Source organism: Phyllobates terribilis, unplaced genomic scaffold (genome assembly GCF_046119375.1).
Source record: "Phyllobates terribilis strain yellow unplaced genomic scaffold, ASM4611937v1 Scaffold_7__3_contigs__length_470593459, whole genome shotgun sequence".
NCBI lineage: Eukaryota > Metazoa > Chordata > Amphibia > Anura > Dendrobatidae > Phyllobates > Phyllobates terribilis.
The window spans coordinates 225,921,841-225,944,377 of record NW_027362767.1 but is presented as its reverse complement, the minus strand read 5'-3'; the positions used below and the strand labels follow the sequence as shown (position 1 = coordinate 225,944,377).

The 22,537-nt window shown below is 45.8% G+C and overlaps 1 protein-coding gene across 3 annotated transcripts in view; it reads right to left on the bottom strand.

The window, feature by feature from the left end:
- Window positions 1–22,537, bottom strand: part of NEK6 (NIMA related kinase 6) — a 182,902-nt gene that overhangs the window by 28,710 nt on the left and 131,655 nt on the right. For all 3 annotated transcript variants that reach the window (XM_073639767.1, XM_073639766.1, XM_073639768.1), the window contains 3 exons: window positions 22,013–22,123; window positions 18,649–18,757; window positions 13,449–13,556 (listed from right to left, as the gene is read on the bottom strand). In XM_073639767.1, coding sequence (XP_073495868.1) covers window positions 13,449–13,556; window positions 18,649–18,757; window positions 22,013–22,123 — 328 coding nt within the window. The remainder of the gene's footprint in view (window positions 1–13,448; window positions 13,557–18,648; window positions 18,758–22,012; window positions 22,124–22,537) is intronic.

Sequence of the window (22,537 nt, the reverse complement as noted above, 5' to 3'; positions counted from 1 at the left end):
AAGGATTAAGAAAAGGCCATTCAAAAATTTGGGGGAGATTCACAAGGAGTGGACTGCTGCTGGAGTCATTGCTTCAAGAGCCACCACACACAGACGTATCCAGGACATGGGCTACAAGTGTCGCATTCCGTGTGTCAGGCCACTCATGACCAATAGACAACGCCAGAAGCGTCTTACCTGGGCCAAGGAGAAAAGACCTGGACTGAGGCTCAGTGGTCCAAGATATTGTTTTCAGATGAAAGTAAATTTTTCATTTCATTTGGAAATCAAGGACCCAGAGTCTGGAGGAAGAGTGGAGAGGTCACAATCCAAGCTGCTGGAGGTCTCGTGTGAAGTTTCCACAATCACTGATGGTTTGGGGGCCATGTCATCTGCTGGTGAAGGTCCACTGTGTTTTATCAAGATCAAAGTCAGCGCAGCATCTACCAGGACATTTTAGAGCACTTCATGCTTCCCTCTGCCAACAAGCTTTTTGGAGATGGAAATGTCATTTTCCAGCAGGACTTGGCCCCTGTCCACACTGCCAAAAGTACCAATACCTGGTTTACACACAACAGTATCACTGTGCTTGATTGGCCGCAAACTCGCCTGACCTTAACCCCATAGAGAATCTATTATAGAGAATCTATGGGGTATTGTCAAGAGGAAGAGGAGAGACCCCAGACCCAACAATGCAGACGAGCTGAAGGCTGCTATCAAAGCCACCTGGGCTTCCATAACACCTCAGCAGCCACAGGCTGATCGCCTCCATGCCACATTGCCGCATTGATGCAGTAATTGATGCAAAAGGAGCCCGACCAAGTATTGAGGGCATTTACTGAATATACATTTCAGTAAGACATTTCAGATTTTAAAAACATTTTTCAAGCTGTTGTTATAAAGTATTCTAATTTACTGAGATAATGACTTTTGTGTTTTCATTGGCTGTAAGCCATAATCATCAACATTAACAGAAATAAACACGTGAAATAGATCCCTCTGTGTGTAATGACTCTATATAATATAGGAGTTTCACTTTTTGTATTGAAGAACTGAAATAAAGTAACTTTTTGAAGATATTCTAATTTTGTGAGAAGCACATATATATATATATATTTATATAAACATACATACACACACATATATATAGATATATATATACACATACACAGTATACACACACACAGCTCAAAAAAAATAAAGGGAACACTGAAATAACACATCCTAGATCTGAATGAATGAAATATTCTCATTGAATACTTTGTTCTGTACAGAGTTGAATGTGCTGACAACAAAATCACACAAAAATCATCAATGGAAATCACATTTATTAACCAATGGAGGCCTGGATTTGGAGTCACCCCCAAAATTAAAGTGGAAAAACACACTACAGGCTGATCCAACTTTGATATAATGTCCTTAAAACAAGGTAAAATGAGGCTGAGTATTGTGTGTGGCCTCCACGTGCCTGTATGACCTCCCTACAACGCCTGGGCATGCTCCTGATGAGGCTGAGTATTGTGTGTGGCCTCCACGTGCCTGTATGACCTCCCTACAACGCCTGGGCATGCTCCTGATGAGGCTGAGTATTGTGTGTGGCCTCCACGTGCCTGTATGGCCTCCCTACAACGCCTGGGCATGCTCCTGATGAGGCTGAGTATTGTGTGTGGCCTCCACGTGCCTGTATGACCTCCCTACAACGCTGGGCATGCTCCTGATGAGGCTCAGTATTGTGTGTGGCCTCCACGTGCCTGTATGACCTCCCTACAATGCCTGGGCATGCTCCTGATGAGGCTGAGTATTGTGTGTGGCCTCCACGTGCCTGTATGACCTCCCTACAATGCCTGGGCATGCTCCTGAGGAGGGTCAGTATTGTCTGTGGACTCCTCGTGCCTGTATGACCTCCCTACAACGCCTGGGCATGCTCCTGATGAGGCTCAGTATTGTATGTGGCCTCCACGTGCCTGTATGACCTACTACAACGCCTGGGCATGCTCCTGATGAGGCTGAGTATTGTGTGTGGCCTCCACGTGCCTGTATGACCTCCCTACAACGCCTGGGCATGCTGCTGATGAGGCTGAGTATTGTGTGTGGCCTCCACGTGCCTGCATGACCACCCTACAACGCCTGGGCATGCTCCTGATGAGGCTGAGTATTGTGTGTGGCCTCCATGTGCCTGTATGACCTCCCTACAACGCCTGGGCATGCTCCTGATGAGGCTGAGTATTGTGTGTGGCCTCCATGTGCCTGTATGACCTCCCTACAATGCCTGGGCATGCTCCTGATGAGGCTGAGTATTGTGTGTGGCCTCCACGTGCCTGTATGACCTCTCTACAACGCCTGGGCATGCTCCTGATGAGGCTCAGTATTGTGTGTGGCCTCCACGTCCCTGTATGACCTCCCTACAACGCCTGGGCATGCTCCTGATGAGGCTCAGTATTGTATGTGGCCTCCACGTGCCTGTATGACCTCCCTACAACGCCTGGGCATGCTCCTGATGAGGCTCAGTATTGTGTGTGGCCTCCATGTACCTGTATGACCTCCCTACAACGCCTGGGCATGCTCCTGATGAGGCTCAGTATTGTATGTGGCCTCCACGTGCCTGTATGACCTCCCTACAACGCCTGGGCATGCTCCTGATGAGGCTGAGTATTGTGTGTGGCCTCCACGTGCCTGTATGACCTCCCTACAACGCCTGGGCATGCTGCTGATGAGGCTGAATATTGTGTGTGGCCTCCACGTGCCTGTATGACCACCCTACAACGCCTGGGCATGCTCCTGATGAGGCTGAGTATTGTGTGTGGCCTCCACGTGCCTGTATGACCTCCCTACAACGCCTGGGCATGCTCCTGATGAGGCTGAGTATTGTGTGTGGCCTCCACGTGCCTGTATGACCTCCCTACAACGCCTGGGCATGCTCCTGATGAGGCTGAGTATTGTGTGTGGCCTCCACGTGCCTGTATGACCTCCCTACAACGCCTGGGCATGCTCCTGATGAGGCTGAGTATTGTGTGTGGCCTCCACGTGCCTGTATGACCTCCCTACAATGCCTGGGCATGCTCCTGATGAGGCTCAGTATTGTGTGTGGCCTCCACGTGCCTGTATGACCTCCCTACAACGCCTGGGCATGCTCCTGATGAGGCTGAGTATTGTGTGTGGCCTCCACGTGCCTGTATGACCTCCCTACAACGCCTGGACATGCTCCTGATGAGGCTCAGTATTGTGTGTGGCCTCCACGTGCCTGTATGACCTCCCTACAACGCCTGGGCATGCTCCTGATGAGGCTCAGTATTGTGTGTGGCCTCCACGTGCCTGTATGACCTCCCTACAACGCCTGGGCATGCTCCTGATGAGGCTGAGTATTGTGTGTGGCCTCCACGTGCCTGTATGACCTCCCTACAACGCCTGGGCATGCTCCTGATGAGGTTGAGTATTGTGTGTGGCCTCCACGTGCCTGTATGACCTCCCTACAACGCCTGGGCATGCTCCTGATGAGGCTCAGTATTGTGTGTGGCCTCCACGTGCCTGTATGACCTCCCTACAACGCCTGGGCATGCTCCTGATGAGGCTCAGTATTGTGTGTGGCCTCCACGTGCCTGTATGACCTCCCTACAACGCCTGGGCATGCTCCTGATGAGGCTGAGTATTGTGTGTGGCCTCCACGTGCCTGTATGACCTCCCTACAACGCCTGGGCATGCTCCTGATGAGGCTCAGTATTGTGTGTGGCCTCCACGTGCCTGTATGACCTCCCTACAATGCCTGGGCATGCTCCTGATGAGGCTGAGTATTGTGTGTGGCCTCCACGTGCCTGTATGACCTCTCTACAACGCCTGGGCATGCTCCTGATGAGGCTCAGTATTGTGTGTGGCCTCCACGTCCCTGTATGACCTCCCTACAACGCCTGGGCATGCTCCTGATGAGGCTCAGTATTGTATGTGGCCTCCACGTGCCTGTATGACCTCCCTACAACGCCTGGGCATGCTCCTGATGAGGCTCAGTATTGTGTGTGGCCTCCATGTACCTGTATGACCTCCCTACAACGCCTGGGCATGCTCCTGATGAGGCTCAGTATTGTATGTGGCCTCCACGTGCCTGTATGACCTCCCTACAACGCCTGGGCATGCTCCTGATGAGGCTGAGTATTGTGTGTGGCCTCCACGTGCCTGTATGACCTCCCTACAACGCCTGGGCATGCTGCTGATGAGGCTGAATATTGTGTGTGGCCTCCACGTGCCTGTATGACCACCCTACAACGCCTGGGCATGCTCCTGATGAGGCTGAGTATTGTGTGTGGCCTCCACGTGCCTGTATGACCTCCCTACAACGCCTGGGCATGCTCCTGATGAGGCTGAGTATTGTGTGTGGCCTCCACGTGCCTGTATGACCTCCCTACAACGCCTGGGCATGCTCCTGATGAGGCTGAGTATTGTGTGTGGCCTCCACGTGCCTGTATGACCTCCCTACAACGCCTGGGCATGCTCCTGATGAGGCTGAGTATTGTGTGTGGCCTCCACGTGCCTGTATGACCTCCCTACAATGCCTGGGCATGCTCCTGATGAGGCTCAGTATTGTGTGTGGCCTCCACGTGCCTGTATGACCTCCCTACAACGCCTGGGCATGCTCCTGATGAGGCTGAGTATTGTGTGTGGCCTCCACGTGCCTGTATGACCTCCCTACAACGCCTGGACATGCTCCTGATGAGGCTCAGTATTGTGTGTGGCCTCCACGTGCCTGTATGACCTCCCTACAACGCCTGGGCATGCTCCTGATGAGGCTCAGTATTGTGTGTGGCCTCCACGTGCCTGTATGACCTCCCTACAACGCCTGGGCATGCTCCTGATGAGGCTGAGTATTGTGTGTGGCCTCCACGTGCCTGTATGACCTCCCTACAACGCCTGGGCATGCTCCTGATGAGGTTGAGTATTGTGTGTGGCCTCCACGTGCCTGTATGACCTCCCTACAACGCCTGGGCATGCTCCTGATGAGGCTCAGTATTGTGTGTGGCCTCCACGTGCCTGTATGACCTCCCTACAACGCCTGGGCATGCTCCTGATGAGGCTCAGTATTGTGTGTGGCCTCCACGTGCCTGTATGACCTCCCTACAACGCCTGGGCATGCTCCTGATGAGGCTGAGTATTGTGTGTGGCCTCCACGTGCCTGTATGACCTCCCTACAACGCCTGGGCATGCTCCTGATGAGGCTCAGTATTGTGTGTGGCCTCCACGTGCCTGTATGACCTCCCTACAACGCCTGGGCATGCTCCTGATGAGGCTGAGTATTGTGTGTGGCCTCCACGTGCCTGTATGACCTACTACAACGCCTGGGCATGCTCCTGATGAGGCTGAGTATTGTGTGTGGCCTCCACGTGCCTGTATGACCTCCCTACAACGCCTGGGCATGCTCCTGATGAGGCTCAGTATTGTGTGTGGCCTCCACGTGCCTGTATGACCTCCCTACAACGCCTGGGCATGCTCCTGATGAGGCTCAGTATTGTGTGTGGCCTCCACGTGCCTGTATGACCTCCCTACAACGCCTGGGCATGCTCCTGATGAGGCTGAGTATTGTGTGTGGCCTCCACGTGCCTGTATGACCTCCCTACAACGCCTGGGCATGCTCCTGATGAGGCTGAGTATTGTGTGTGGCCTCCACGTGCCTGTATGACCTCCCTACAACGCCTGGGCATGCTCCTGATGAGGCTGAGTATTGTGTGTGGCCTCCACGTGCCTGTATGACCTCCCTACAACGCCTGGGCATGCTCCTGATGAGGCTGAGTATTGTGTGTGGCCTCCACGTGCCTGTATGACCTCCCTACAATGCCTGGGCATGCTCCTGATGAGGCTGAGTATTGTGTGTGGCCTCCACGTGCCTGTATGACCTCCCTACAACGCCTGGGCATGCTCCTGATGAGGCTGAGTATTGTGTGTGGCCTCCACGTGCCTGTATGACCTCCCTACAACGCCTGGGCATGCTCCTGATGAGGCTCAGTATTGTGTGTGGCCTCCACGTGCCTGTATGACCTCCCTACAACGCCTGGGCATGCTCCTGATGAGGCTCAGTATTGTGTGTGGCCTCCACGTGCCTGTATGACCTCCCTACAACGCCTGGGCATGCTCCTGATGAGGCTGAGTATTGTGTGTGGCCTCCACGTGCCTGTATGACCTCCCTACAACGCCTGGGCATGCTCCTGATGAGGCTCAGTATTGTGTGTGGCCTCCACGTGCCTGTATGACCTCCCTACAACGCCTGGGCATGCTCCTGATGAGGCTGAGTATTGTGTGTGGCCTCCACGTGCCTGTATGACCTCCCTACAACGCCTGGGCATGCTCCTGATGAGGCTGAGTATTGTGTGTGGCCTCCACGTGCCTGTATGACCTCCCTACAACGCCTGGGCATGCTCCTGATGAGGCTGAGTATTGTGTGTGGCCTCCACGTGCCTGTATGACCTCCCTACAACGCCTGGGCATGCTCCTGATGAGGTTGCGGATGGTCTCCTGTGGGATCTCCTCCCAGACCTGGACTAAAGCATCCGCCAACTCCTGGACAGTCTGTGGTGCAACGTGACGTTGGTGGATGGAGCGAGACATGATGTCCCAGATGTGCTCAATCTCTATCAATATATATATGTGGATATCTGTATGTAACACAAATAATAATTCATCTAATAACACAGTAAATGGTCGACATTTACTTGACCACAATGACACATCACCATGTAGAGAAGACGCCTACTGAGTGGAGAAGCGAGATGAAAGTGAAGACCCTGGATAACGTCTTCCCCTATAATCCACGTGTCACAGCAGAATACACATTTGTCACCGCTGCGTTCGTCTCCGAGATTTGCTATTATTCTGCATTCTACAACATCATTATATACGAGAGCAAACTGACCATGTTATGTGTGGAAAAGCAAATGTCAGATCCAACCAGGCAGATAATGGTGGTCACAGCACAATGCTGCTGTAGCATAACGAATGTTACATTTCCAGGGAAAGAAAAACCCCTAGGTAGATCAGAGAGCCCATGGGAGAGCTGGATTTATGGGGGACTCCATGCTCACTGATCCAAGTCTGGGGGAGGCTGCGCTTCGCGGAATGTGTGTGGGATCAGCGAGGAAAGAAAGGACTGGCTGACAAGACTGACGCTCATTAGTCCGATAACATCCATATTTATGAGAGGGATTAGTACACATGATGGACAAATGTCTGCATGCTACCACTGTTCAACATGTAAGCGGAGGGGCAGGCGACACCGGGCTGACGACAGATAAGCCCGACACAACACATGTATCCCTATGTTCTCCAAGAGTGGTTCACAGCTTACCGGCACATAATTACTCCCTGTGGGGCATTATGATCTTTTCTGGGGTAATTAAATGACTGTAAGCCCTGATTTCAGATGCCATATTGCCATTACAAAATGATTAATTTGTTTCCATTAGATGAGGATATCGTTTGCTTGTATTTTTGCATTTAACAACAGCAACCAGTAGAAAATAAAAAAAATCTGATGCACAATTTGTAAACTTCTATCGTTCCCATAACCTCTGTATAGTTGCCATTTTTCCTTTAATCATTTCTTATACCAATGCCGTATGATTAGGGTCAGACTGACCCAGCAGGGAATCAGAGGATCCTCTGATGGGCTCTGACACATTGATGGTCCGCGAAGATGCAGTAGAAGACCCCAATTGGAGTCCATCACTTGATACTTGGGTCTTGGTAAGTTATAGGTTTATATACAAATTGCATATTAGACCTCACTGATGAAATGTCCTGTGTGTGCAATGTAGGAGTCCAAAGAAATTACAAGGGTTCTTCATCCCAGTGGTTTGTGCTAGCTAAAAATAATAAAATCAGCATTACTCATCTTCTCCAACTCCTGGAGCTGCTCTCCGTGATTGATGAGAGGCTGCAGTGGTGAAGTCACAACCACAGATGCAGCCAATCACTGGGCTCAGCTGTGATTCCAATGTAGACAGCACAAGCTGCAAAGCCCAGTGATTGTCTGCAGCGTTCACGCATGTTGTAGACATGACATCATCACCGGGAGCAGAGTCAGAGAGCAGGCACTGGAGCTGAAGAAACTTGAAAGCGAAAAACCTTTCTGGAGACTTTTGGCCACCAAATCACCAACCAGCACTATGAGCCCACAAAACTTTCTAAAGCAATGATTATATTAGCCTCATTTGGTAAAAATTAATTGAAGAAAAAGATGGTGGCGATGCAGTGCCGAAAAGTTCCTCTGAGATAGATGCTGGGAAAGGAAGTTGGTCGTGACTCCAGAGAGCGCAGAAACAACTTCCTTTCCCAGCATCTATCTCCGAGATATCCGTAGGAAGCTGCAGCATTTAGAGTCCAGGCCTTATAGGTGTTGTGTCCCACACAACCCTACTAGGTGAGCAGTTTTTAATACTTTATGTAACATTTATTAATTGGATAAGACCCTATTGCACTCTTGCATTTTTCCATTGAAAAGTTCCCCTGGTCTCTAACTGATCCTGCCCAATCTGGCTTGACTGAGGTCCTCAAGGACAGGGCTTGACATGATTGTACCCTGTCTTCAAGGACATCAATCAAGCCAGAGTGGGCAGCTTGATATCTTGGCAGGTCTCCATTGCCTTATCTGTAGTGGGGGTATCTTGGCAGGTCTCCATTGCCTTATCTGTAGTGGGGGTATCTTGGCAGGTCTCCATTGCCTTATCTGTAGTGGGGGTATCTTGGCAGGTCTCCATTGCCTTATCTGTAGTGGGGGTATCTTGGCACGTCTCCATTGCCTTATCTGTAGTGGGGGTATCTTGGCACGTCTCCATTGCCTTATCTGTAGTGGGGGTATCTTGGCACGTCTCCATTGCCTTATCTGTAGTGGGGGTATCTTGACACGTCTCCATCGCCTTATCTGTGATGATGGTTTCTTGGCACATCTCCATCGCCTTAACTGTGGTGGGGGTAACTTGGCACGTCTCCATCGCCTTATCTGTGGTGGGGGTAACTTGGCACGTCTCCATCGCCTTATCTGTGGTGGGGGTAACTTGGCACGTCTCCATCGCCTTATCTGTAGTGGGGGTAACTTGGCACGTCTCCATCGCCTTATCTGTGGTGGGGGTAACTTGGCGCGTCTCCATCACCTTATCTGTGGTGGGGGTAACTTGGCACGTCTCCATCGCCTTATCTGTGGTGGTGGTTTCTAGGCACATCTCCATTGCCTTATCTGTGGTGGGGGTAACTTGGCACGTCTCCATCGCCTTATCTGTGGTGGGGGTAACTTGGCGCGTCTCCATCACCTTATCTGTGGTGGGGGTAACTTGGCACGTCTCCATCGCCTTATCTGTGGTGGTGGTTTCTAGGCACATCTCTATTGCCTTATCTGTGGTGGGGGTAACTTGGCACGTCCCCATCGCCTTATGTGTGGTGGGGGTAACTTGGCACTTCACCATCGTCTTATCTGTAGTGGGGGTAACTTGGCACGTCTCCATCGCCTTATCTGTGGTGGTGGTTTCTTGGCACATCTCCATTCCCTTATCTATGGCGGTGGTTTCTTGGCACGTCTCCATTATCTGTGGTGGGGGTAACTTGGCACGTCTCCATCGCCTTATGTGTGGTGGGGGTAACTTGGCACGTCTCCATCGCCTTATCTGTGGTGGGGGTATCTTGGCACGTCTCCATCACCTTATCTGTGGTTGGGGTATCTTGGCACGTCTCCTTCGCCTTTTCTATGGCGGTGGTTTCTTGGCACGTCTCCATCACCTTATCTATGGTGGGGGTATCGCCTTATCTGTGGCGGTGGTATCTTGGCAATTATCATCAAGGCATTAGAGATTGCCACAGGTTTCTAAGGAAATCCTGAAAACATGATCTGTCAGGGGGGCTGTGAGGAATGTTTTTGGGAAAACCTGGTCTATACAAATGAAGCATAAGTTCTAGGAATCATTTCCTCCGGAGGAGCGAAGAATCCCATTTTGACAAGTCAACGAGGTAGCCCCTAAATCTGCTCTTCTCTGCTATGATCTTTGTAACATAATATCAGGCGTCAATCAGACAACGACCGTTATTTAGCATCCATGTTGTGGTCACAAGTTTGTGGGGTAATAAAACCACTGGTAGGGTCAGGACCACCATTACAGCCGTCTGTCTAAGACCTTATTTGTAGGGTGGTAAGGAGCATGGAGGATAGACAGCATTAAGCATTATTTGTTATATGTCCAAAGATTAGAAGAAAAGCTGTTTATAAACATATTATCATTAATGATTATTGTGGATAATTGGTTTTGTCTCTATACAAGGGTCTAGATTATGAAGCTTGATAATAATTGTCCGCATTGCTGGAGACCTTTGCTTAGCTACAAAAGCCATCAAAGAGTTACCCTTTCCTATCTGTCTGGATTACCGCTCTGACTGATGTGCTGGGGATATAGGGACTATGACTTGTGGAATCCCAGTTCCTTCTCATTAATATAATAAGTGCAGCTGTCGCAGGACATCTCATCATTAAGTGGACACTATCATATTTTGGGCTCATTCCGCCTGACGTGATCTTAATAGGGCTTGATGTGAATTTTTTTTTCTTTATTTTGTAAAAAATATGTACCGAAATCCTGCGCAGACCGACATGTCTACATAGAGAGGCAGCAGTGCCCACCAGAATGCGTCTATGAGAAAGAATATTGCATTTCACTCCCATCAGTGATCTACTAAAACTAGAATAAAACGATAACGTAAAGCGGTGATTATACCTGCATTGCATAAGGATAAAGTAGCTCTGGAGATGGACTTGTTACCTTGAGGTTGTTACTGTTCAACAGTTTTGGTTCTTAAGTCCTCAGACAGTTCTCTTCTCCTCTTTCTGTTCTCCATGTTTGGTGTGGCACACACAGACACACATTACAAAGATTGAGTCAACTTCTCCCCTTTTTATCTGGTTTCAGGTGTGATTTTTCATATTGTCCACACCTACTACTTGCCACCGGTGAGTGTGAACGAGCATCACATGCTTGAAACAAAGTTGTTTACGCACAATTTTGGACGGTTGCCAACAATTTTGTCCTGACCTGTTTTGGGGTTTTGTGTGATATTATGTCCAATTTGCCTTTTTTATGTATTTTTTTGTATTGTTCCAATACACACAAAGGAAATAAACACATGTATAACAAAACGTGTGGAATTGCAATAATTTTCGGGAAGACATACTTACGGTAATTTTTTGGAACAATTTCAAGGTTGCCAACACTTTCGGCCATGACTATATATTTTTGCACTGTAGTTTTGTGTCCGGTAAAGTGAATTACATCAATTATTTCACTAATACACACTTGGTACATAGAACAGGCCAACATCAATTGTCCGCTCTGCTCCTTTAAGCAGCTTATGGTCTGCTCTGTCAACAGGGCACGACTGCGGGCACCATGCGGATTCATAGCCTGCTCCCTGCGGTTAAGCTGTGGGGAGCCAGCAGTCATGCCATGTCAACAGAGAACAGGGGAAGACAAGATGCTGCTCTGTCGATGTGACATCACTGGAAACTGCAGAATTACCGGTATCAGCGATCCCTGGCAGCTTTGAGTCGGCAGAGATCGACACTGGGCACAACAGGCAGATAGTAACTACCTTAGCCTATGCGCAAAAATAACCCCTTTAAAAATTTTGCACCATTTGGCATCAACATGGATGAGGTCTGTGGTAGTGTTGATCGAGCACTAAAATGTTCGGGTGCTCGAAGCTCTGGCCGAGCACATCGTGATACTCGGGTGCTCGACCCGAGCAACGAGCCCAATGTAAGTCTATGGGAAACTGGAGCATTTTTCCGGCGGTCCCTCCTGGCGGTCTACAGAAGGTAAAAAATTGCCCAAATCGATGGGAACAGTGCTCAATGAAACATGTCAGGCAGGCAGACAGAATATATAGGCAGACAGGCAGGCAGGGTATATAGGATGCTGCATGAAAAACATAGCAGGGCACTCGGAACACACTAGTGCCCTCCGATTTTCATGCACCTGTCTCTTTAAAAAAAGCCGGCAATTCAGCAGCCGCATACAGTTATAACAGCGGTACCTGACAATTTAGAACAGAAAGAATAGAGCATCACACATAGATTAGATAGATAGAAACATGTCAGTCACATATATAAGAAGTACAGGGACAGTGTTGGTTACTGTACTTGTCATTTAGTGTTAAAATAAAGGATTTAATAAAAAAAATTGGCGTGGGGATCCCCCATAATTTTAGTTTCTAGCAGAGTTTAAGCAGACAGCTGGGGCAGATATTTGAAGCCTGGGAAGGGGGTAATACCCATGGAACTTCCCAGGCTACTAATATCAGCCCCCAGCTGAATACCTAGCCTTTACTAGCTATTAAAATGGGGGACCCCCAAAAAATGACGTGGGGTCCCCCTATTTTAATAGCTAGCAAAGGCTAGGCAGACAGCTGGGGGCTGATATTACTAGCCCAGGAAGGATGCCATGAATATTGGCCCCCTCCCAGGCTAGAAACACCAGCCGTCAGCCGCCCCAGAAATGGCGCATCCATAGGATGCGCCACTTCTGGCACTTAGCCTCGCTCTTCCCACTGCCCTGTAGCGGTGGCAGTGGGGTAATAGGGCTGGGGTTGATGCCAGCTTATAATGCCAGCTGACATCAAGCCCAGGTTAGTAACATCTGCCCCAGCCGTCTGCTTACCGTCTGCTAGAGACTAAAATTACGGGGAACCCCACGCCAATTTTTTTTTAATAAATCCTTTATTTTAACACTAAATGACAAGTACAGTAACCAAAACTGTCACGGTACTTCTTATATATGTGACTGACATGTTTCTATCTATCTAATCTATGTGTGAAGGTCTATTCTTTCTGTTCTAAATTGTCGGGTACCGGTGTATGCCGCTGCTGAATTGCCGGCTTTTCATGTTTCACTGTGAGCACTGTTCCCATCGATTTGGGCAATCGCTGTAATGCTACAACCACCATGGCTGCGGCATTACAGTGAGTGGCAGACAATCCCTGCATTGCGCAAGTACTCGGCGAGCTCCGAGCATCTCGAGTACGGAGATGCTCGGGCGAGTACCGAGCAGTGGCGAGCATGCTCGCTCATCACTAGTCTGTGGTCATAAATCATCAGAGAGCAGTTCAGAAAAAGACAGGTAAGAGTTAAAAACTCCTTGCCAGCCAATAAACGTAAAGGTTGTAGAAGGCAAACGGTGCAAATTTTTTAATGAAACCCAATTACAAAAAAATGATTTTTAGCCCACAATACAAGCATTAAAGAAAAAAAATATCCCCAAAATGGACAAAAAACCTGACATGCGCCGATTTTTAGATATCCATTTTGTTCATAGGTAGATTATGATATGCTTCGTTGACACTATATATATATACACACACACACACACACACACACGTGTACAATTTTGCCCCCATAGTGCAATATCAGCTAGACAAATATAAATATTTAGCCTACAAAATAAAAAAAAAAATACCATACCCAAGGAATGTGCAGCGGTGGTTTTGGAACTGAAGAACCGACCAAGCCCAAGGTCTCCTAATTTCACAACTCCAGTAGCCGTAATAAAAACATTAGCAGGCTTTATATCTGTGGAGGAAGAATAAGACATTAATCTGATAGTACCGTGCATGTACCAGATGTAATATCTAATTTACTACAAGACACAGGTCTCTCGATGGCTTAGCTCACACACAGGTCTCTCGATGGCTTTAATTCACACACAGGTTTGCAATATCACTGCAAAACATAAAACGCACCAAAGCCTTCATGGTATCCAGAAAGTAAAGCACTTAGGAAGCACTCAATAAATTACTTCCATACCACCAGTTTAGGTGGCCGTATACAACAGATATATGTAGACTGATGGTGGTTGAACAACAGTTGAATTATGGTCATCTGGTCAACAATCATTACACCGATGTAGCCACACACCTTCTAGTCCATAGTAGTCATTCAAAGTGACCCTACATGTTCAATGACACCGGTAAAAAAATGATGTTTCTTAAAATATTCTGGGAACACTAGGGTATGTGCACACAAAGACTTTTTCAGGATAATTCCACTATGAAAACCCCCTGAAAAAGCAGAAGACTCTTGAAGAATTGTCAGGTCACTTCTTTTAACCACTTGGCATCTTTGGAAACCTGAAGAAGTGGTTAAAAGAAGCTCGAAAGTATGAAAATCCGCACAGCTATTGAGTGTCTTTTAACCAGCTTAGGTTTCCAAAGATGCCAAGTGATTAAAAAAAAGTGACCTGACCATTCTTCAGGGGTCTTCTGCGCTGAAGATGCTCTGTACCTTACAATATAAGTCATCGGGAAGGTTCAGAAGACACCCGGGCATCTTTTTTTGAGGGTCTGGCCAGCAAAAAAAAGCAGTTTCTACATTGTTCACTCGAGTGAAAACACAAAACACGACTGCAGAAAACCTGTTAAAAAGACCCCACAAAAATGATGGAAAAACTATTTAAAAAAAAACAAAAACACCAACAGTCAAGAACATGGCAACAATGACAAAAAAAAGTGTCAAAAAAGATGCTCCAGGAAAAAATAAATAAATGAAAGAAACACCAGCACGTTCTCAAGAGTACTGAAAAACTCATCAGGTTCACCCACCTGAAAAAGAGGTCGCGCGCCCATAACCTTACGGAAAAATCTTTTGCGGTCTAGGGACTATAGGAAAAAAATTCAAAAAACATGGCTGACTTCATTATTAGACAATGATGCTAAAACGGATCCCTCGTAATTATGTTTAATGATTGACGGTACTGTGCAAAAGTTTTAGGCAAATGTAGAAAAATTGGTGCAAAATGAGAATGTTCTCAAACAGAGAAACAAAGGGCGGTCACCAAATATTGAGTTTACATTTCTCTTTTGTTCATTCACTTTTGTATATAGCCACCAATACCCGTGGGACTCTCTATAGTTTGTATATGCATGGTGACAATATAGCAGTAGTTTGAATATGTATGGTGACAATATGGCTCAGTAGGTCGCATTGTTGCCTTGCAGCTATGGGTTTGAATCCGACCAAGAGCTACATATGCGCGAAGTTTGTATGTTCTCTCTGTGTATTAAAGTTTCCTACGATAGGAGATCAATTGGCTGCCACTGACCTTCTCTGCACAGTGCTGTGAAAGAATAAATACGTATCTTCAAGTTTCTTGTGTTTTGTGCAAGTTCTGTCCTAACACTACAACAAGAATATTGAGGAAAGTTTCTTTAAATACAGATTCTAAAAGTGGAAATATGTGAATCCGCCCTCTTTGGCCTATAAAGCATATGTTCACGATGCCTAATTTCTCAGCAAAACTTTCACAACAGCTTTGTGGTTCCTTTTGCCCACACAAGGTGCTAGAAAACTGCAAAGCCAAGAAAAAAAAAATCTTCAGTGACTAGCGCAAATGTAGGAGTAAAGACATAACGCCCGTGTCAATGTACAGACCAATTATAAGAATACGTGGGTTTCAAGAAAATCTGTTTTTGAGAAATGAAAAACCTAACAAACAAAAAAAGCTTCCCAGTCTCTGACGTGTTCTCGAAACTCTGTTTAGTCTTTTCTTAAATATTTATGCGGAAGCGGAATTAAAAGCTTTACGACCACCGTTACATCCTTCGGAGCGGTGGTTGTACGTCTGAAAGAAATCCATATGCTTCATTGGGCGGTCTTATTAAATCACAGCAAGCAGAGGAAATCTGTGAAGAACTGATAAATTGTATAACCTTTTCTATGCAATGAATAACATTTTTTTGCAAAACCACAATAGCCCTTTAAGAAGTTTTTTTTTTTTTTTTCATCACTAGAAAACAAATGTGTGGAGTGTGGTTTTTTTTAATCCTTTCCAGACATCTGCCATATAGAAAAAGATGGAAGTGGATGTATGGAGAGGTTTAGCACCGGAGCCCATTCCATACGTGGTGGGCACCAGCTATGGTACAAAGCTGACACCCACAAGAAGACATATCATTAGTGCAGCCTGTGCAACCGCCAGAAGCCAAACATGTAACGGGGCCACGACCACCCCAAAGACAAGTGGAATTGTGTATTATGATGAGGACTACAAAGGGCCCATATATTGTTCTTACACAGGGGCCTCTTCTGTTGTGCTGACACCCACCTGCCACTGTTGGGATAGGAGATAGATTTGAGTAGTTAGAGGAGGGTACGTCCTCTGTCACCCTAGCGCTTCCCTACCAGCAACATGAAAGTGGGTGGAAATGGGTGGTCTTGGTGGCCAACGAGTGTCCCTTTTGTCACCCCGCTGAATTTAAGAAGAAAAATGTAAAAAGTTATGGCTCTTGAAAAGTGAGGAATAAAAGAAAAAACACAAAAAAGGGAAAATGATAGAGGAAAATGGTTTGGTTTTAACACCGTGAAAAAAAAAAAAATTACCAGGAAGCAATCAAAGTGATCAAGAAGACGGTTTTTCAACACTTTCTAAAGTCCGAATGCAATTTTTCTACTTCTGTGCTCAGATAAGTTTCACTGATAACACGTCCGGCTCTGTGAAGCCATGTGTCCCAATGCCCTAAACACAACACAAATCCAAAACTCTGATCGAAGCCTTTGTATTCCGCACTTCACAGCTGTGATGTGACAACACTTTCATAAAGGAATCAAAACATATCACCCTCTGACAGTTTCATCAGGTCCAATCACAGCCGGGCTTCAAAGGTAGGATGAAATAAAACGTTCACAGAGGTAACAGGACGAGATGTGAGGGAGACAGAGATCTGGAGAAAGGGTTTTTTTTTCTTAACCGGATCAGTGCTAGAGAAGAGCGATGCGATACATTCACCCCTCAGTGCCTGAAGAGCAGAAGGAGGCCAGGTCTCTGAGAAGATGATTTTGGCTTCTGTAAAACATTGTTAAACCTTTTTCTCGAAAACTTTATCTTAACCACCAAACGTCTATGGGATTGTTCAAGGATGGCAATTTTTTTTTCTTAGGTTCCGATTTCTTTCATGTTGTGTAGAGATTGTCATCATTCCCATCAGTCCTTGTCTTCAGCTTGATACTTTCCCTAATTTTCAGTGACACACAATGAGGCCAATTTCCTACTAAGTGAAATGACCCCTCGCATGTTTTTTTTCAATGGGCAAACCTCGGCATACTATTAAATACCGGTCAGGGATCATGCGACTTAAATGTCGAGGTTCCTGGCAGCTTCTCCCCTCCCTGTTCCTCTTGACTGACAGGTTTTTCTCTATATACACAAAAGGGATATAGCTGTCAGTCTAGGGGAACGAGGCGGGGAGAAGCCATCTGGGACCTAGTCATTCAAATTGCAGGTCCCCGGCCAGCCATTAAATTATGGTTTACCCTGACATTTTGCAGAGTTTCAGAGTAAACTATACATGGCTGAAATAACGGAGCTGAAGTCTAATGTATGCTGCTCGCTGTTCGGGCAAATTATATTACTGTTGGTGCAAATTGATTGGGACGTCCCATTTCATCAGCCATGACAGTAGCCTGTGGTCATTGTCCAAGAACGGGAGTACCGGCCCTTACCTGATGGCTTCTGCATCTCTTCTTTGGATTAGCCGGCGTGGCACAACATCACATATGCTTCATGCCACAATGACTACGTCGTGCCAAGCCAGCTAATCAAAAGAAGAGCCGCGGATGATAAAAGGTAAGAGGTGGTTCTCAGCATTACCAGGCAGCAGCACAAAGTACAAAGTTCATCAGCTCCCATAGATTGGCTGTGAAGATCCTCAACACAGAAAGTAAAAGCCCCTGCTTGGTTTCAGATGCAGACAAAGCAAATTAAGGTATCTAGTCGTTTGGATTTAAAACTTCATCAATTTATTAGTCCAGCTTAGAAGGTTCCAGGTACCATTAAAAATACTGCATCAAGGCAAAACCGGCGCGTTTTGGACATAAAATTGTTTCCTTCCTGTGCATTAAAGTACTGCATCAAGGTAAAAAAGCGACGCATTTCAGACGCAGAACTGTTTTTCTGTGCATTAAAAATTCTGCATCAAGGCAAAACTGACACATATCGGACAAAACAGTTTCTTTCCTGTGCATTAAAAGTACTGTATCAAGGTAAAAAAAGCGACGCATTTCGGACACAGAACTGTTTTTTCTATGCATTAAAAATATTGCATCAAGGCAAAAGCGACGCATTTCAGACATAAAACTATTTCTTTCCTGTGCATTCAAAATACTAAATTAAGGCAAAAACAGACGCGTTTCAGACAGAGCTGTTACTTTCCCGTACACCGCTATTGAGGCCAATGGAATAGGACAACTCTAGAGTCTATCTATGGATATATATCTGCTCCTGTAACATGTACTATTAGTTTATATTAATGCTATTAATTTCGTAGCACTAGGTTCCGGGGATGTAACCCCTCTGGCATGTTTGGTGAACACTTTTTACTTCCAGATATTTTAAGTGTACTGTTGACTAATGGATACGGGTATATATATATATAATTTATAATGTAGCTGACCAATGATCACCCTATTGCATATGCATTTTTTGGTCTATACATCCATGGTAGCATTTACTTTTCAGCAATGATTTGAGTCCACAGACTCTCGTACACTATTTGATATCCAGCTTGATACGATCGCTGCCATGTAAGAGACAGCTGGATTCCTGTATGAAGTGCAGGATTAGGGGTTTAGTCTGCAGTATGAGTCGGCCATGGATGGATGGTGAGATTACCTCTGTGCATGATCCGGCGGGAATGCATATGTTCCACAGCGCTGCACAGCTGCACAAAATACTTCCATACCGTCCTCTCCGGTATTAATCTCTTCTGTTTCTTAAAATACTATGATGAGAACAGCAGAACAGTCAACGTTAAGAAGCCGTACAATTTCAGGTAAAATGTCAAAACCGCAAACACATAAGAAAACTAGAAGAAAATGATTTTTATCAGAGGACAGACAGTAAAATAAGCCATTTTAGAACCAAATTCATGACCTTCTATGGCGGTTTCATAACCCTTTTCTTAAAACTCGTCAAATCGATGTGGAACAAAACAGAACCTGACAGGTGGAGATGGCGTCTGAGTATAATGAGCAGCTCTTGTCTTAATTACCTTAAATAACATCTTTAGAGCCTCAGACCCATAAACTGCGGCAAATGGAAGATTTGCCCAAAGCAAAATAAAATATTTTGCAGTATGATTATAATATGGAAAATCTCAATAAGCTCCTGAGAATCTAGTAAGTGTCTAAAACCAGGGCAGAAAACATCTCGAAAGTAAGGTGGTCATGATGGCGAAAATCTGCCCTGGCAATCGCCTTCCTACCAGCTTTGTTTGGCAGCCGAGTGTCTACTCATTGATTGCAGAAGGTCAGCTTTATTTTCCTTGGCAGAAAGGGTCACAGACCAGTCCTGCTGGGCAGAGAAAGCGCAGAGCGCTTGACTATTGACCGCCATTGTGTTCTCTTTTGACCCTACATTAATCTTTCTCGGTATGTTGAAATTAATGCATTATCACAAAGCTAAATACACACTGCTCACGCATCTTCTCAATGGCAGAGAGAGGAAACATCAAGAAACATGGAGCAGGGCCTAATATGAACATGGAGAATAACAGGCAAATGCATGGGCGCTAATATGGATTGGGAGGACTGGTCAATTGCTCAAAAAATTAGCGTTAAATACCTTATAAAAATCCCTGATCTCCCCTGATTCTGAGGCTCTTTTCCGTTTTGTGCTGTGACGCTCCATTGCTGAGATATGCCATGTGTTGGTTTTGGAGGGCAGTATGTGAAATCTCAGCTTTGCAGACCGGCAGGTCCGTTCTCCAGGAGGTGTGCGCCTTCACCTCCCCCTCTCAAACGCTGCCAATCACTGCTCAGGAGCATCTGAGACTTATAGACTGTTCGTGAATCCTGATTGGCAGCGCCTGGAAGGGAGAGGTGCCTTCAGAGAAGACTCTGGAGAAATCACCAGTTGGACTGCAAATAAAAGATTTCACATACTGCGCTTCCAAAAGCGACAAATGTGAATATCTCTACAATGAAGCGACACAGTTGCAAAAAGGAAAAGAACAGCAAAATCAGGGGAGCTTAGGGATTGTTTTTTAGCATAACTTTTTTTGAGTGAGTGACAGGTCCTCTTTCAAGTATGTGTGATAGGTAATGACTAGTGTATGTGCAATAAAATGGTCAATTGTACTACCCAAAGACACTGCCCCTCAAAAAATATGACTGTTCATGTGTTGGTGAATATCAAACCATATACTTTTTTTTAAAGATAACTTGAAGTGCGTTGGTCTGTTTTCTATTGTTGAATGTCTGATAACTGAGACTTTGACTACTATGAACCTTTCTGCTGAGCTGGACTATTGTGATCATCCTACGGTGCTCACTGTAAAATGCAGAGGGGGAATATGTGATCAATCGCACTTCATTTAACCCCTTAATGACCGGGCCATTTTCCGTTTTTGCTTTGTCGTTTTTTGCTCCCCTTCTTCCCAGAGCCATAACTTTTTTTATTTTTCAGTAAATATGTCCATGTGAGGGCTTTTTTTTTTTTTTTTGCAGGACAAGTTGATGTTTTCAACGACCACATTGTTTACTGGAAAACGGGAAAAAAAATTCCAAGTGCGGTGAAATTGCAAAAAAAGTGTACAATTCCAGTGGTTTTTTTTTTGTTACCATGTTCACTAAATGCTAAAACTGAGCTGCCATTATGATTCTCCAGGTCAGTAGGAGTTCGTAGACACCAAACATGTATAGGTTCTTTTTTAATGGGTGAAAAAAAATTCCAAAATTTGTTAAAAAAAAAAAAAGTCGCCATTTTCTGAGACCTGTAGCGTCTCCATTTTTTGGGATCTCGGGGGTGGGTGATGGGTTATTTTTTGCGCATCGAGCTGACGTTTTTATTGATACCATTTTGGGGTAGATACAATGTTTTGATCGCCTGTTATTGCAGTGTTACGGCGACCAAAAAAAGTAATTCTAGTGTTTTGATTTTTTTTCTCGTTACGCCGTTTACCAATTGTATCAATTCTTTTTATATATATTGGTAGATCGGGCGATTATGAAAGCGGCGATACCAAATATGTGTATATTTGATTTTTTTATTATTATTTTATTTTGAATGGGGCGAAAGAGGGGCGAGTTAAACTTTTATATTTTTTAATATTTTTAAAAACATTTTTTTTTTTTTACTTTACACATGCTTCAATAGTCTCCATGATAGACTAGAAGCTGCGATCATCAGATCGCCTGTGTGCAGCAGAAATTCTCACTTGCTATGAGCGCCCAACGCTGGGAGGCACTCATAGCCTCCCGGCAATGACAACCGCAGGGGTCTCCTGCAGACTCAACTCATCGGCGACCCGTGGTCATGTGACATGGGCGCATATGGGCAGGGCTTATGACGGCCTTCTGCCAGGGCCATGTTAAATGCCGCTGTCAGAGATTGGCAGCGGCATTTAACATGTTGACAGCCGTGGGTGGATTGCGATTCCACCCGCGGCTGTTAGGGGCCCTGGAAAGGAGCGGGCTCATCGCCGGAGCCCGCAACAAAGGGAGAGACCCAACATGTGGCGGACGTGTATGGCACATGTCGGAAAGGGGTTAATTAATGCAAATTTTTAATGATCTTTGCAGGGGGCGTGGCTAATTATTCAGACAAGCCCCAGAGGATCCGGTGAGCCTCATTCCCTTGGTAAAGACCATAAAAATTTTGCATTAATTAAAAAAATCCATATCTCTGGAACCATGTGGTGGATTTGAAAAAAACAAAACAATGGAATACTCAAAGGAGCAGCGGGAATAAAATAAGAACCAAAGAATTGCCACTTTTGACCTGGTTAAAAGCCGAATGTTTTTACCTAAAAACACATTTCACTGCTAAGCGAGAATATGTTGAACAGTAAAGGGATCAGTAAGGGATCAGAGTTCCAGATAGGATTCGTCCTAAACATTACCGCTGTTTTCATCAGTCCTTTCATAAAACCAGTAATAAAGCTATTCTATCTACCTCTGCACATTATGGTTAAGGCACTTGGTAAACATATGTGCGATACTCAGGAAAAATAAATAATAAAAACGTTAGCCCTTACTTTAATCATTTGAGAGAGATCTCCAGCATCTGCCAACTCCAAAACGATGTTCAACTCATTGTCTTCTATAAATGAGTCCAGGTACTTGATAATGTTCGGGTGGTTCAATTGCTGCATAACAAATCAGAAAGAACGAGGAGGAATGAATAATAAAATCTGCATCTGAAGACAAAAAAAAACATATCCGGAGACAAATTGATTTCAGTTGGAAAGTTTTGTACTTGTTTAATATTATGGGCATTTGCCATATGGAATTTCCATTTAAAGGGGATCCCTGGTCTAAAAAGAAAAGTCTGCAGTCACCGGGCGAACTGTGACGGTGTGCAATGCACACACTGTCAGGATTTTCCTGTGTGTGTGAGCGGTCACACAACTGCATGTGTGTGATTTGCATATTTGAGATCACGTGTCGACTAGACTTGTCTGGTTTCTCTCGCTTCCCTTCTATTGAGAGAAGCGCAGGAGTCTAGTCGGCACCTGACCGACCATGAATTGCAAACCGCATACGTGTGGTCATTTCACCGC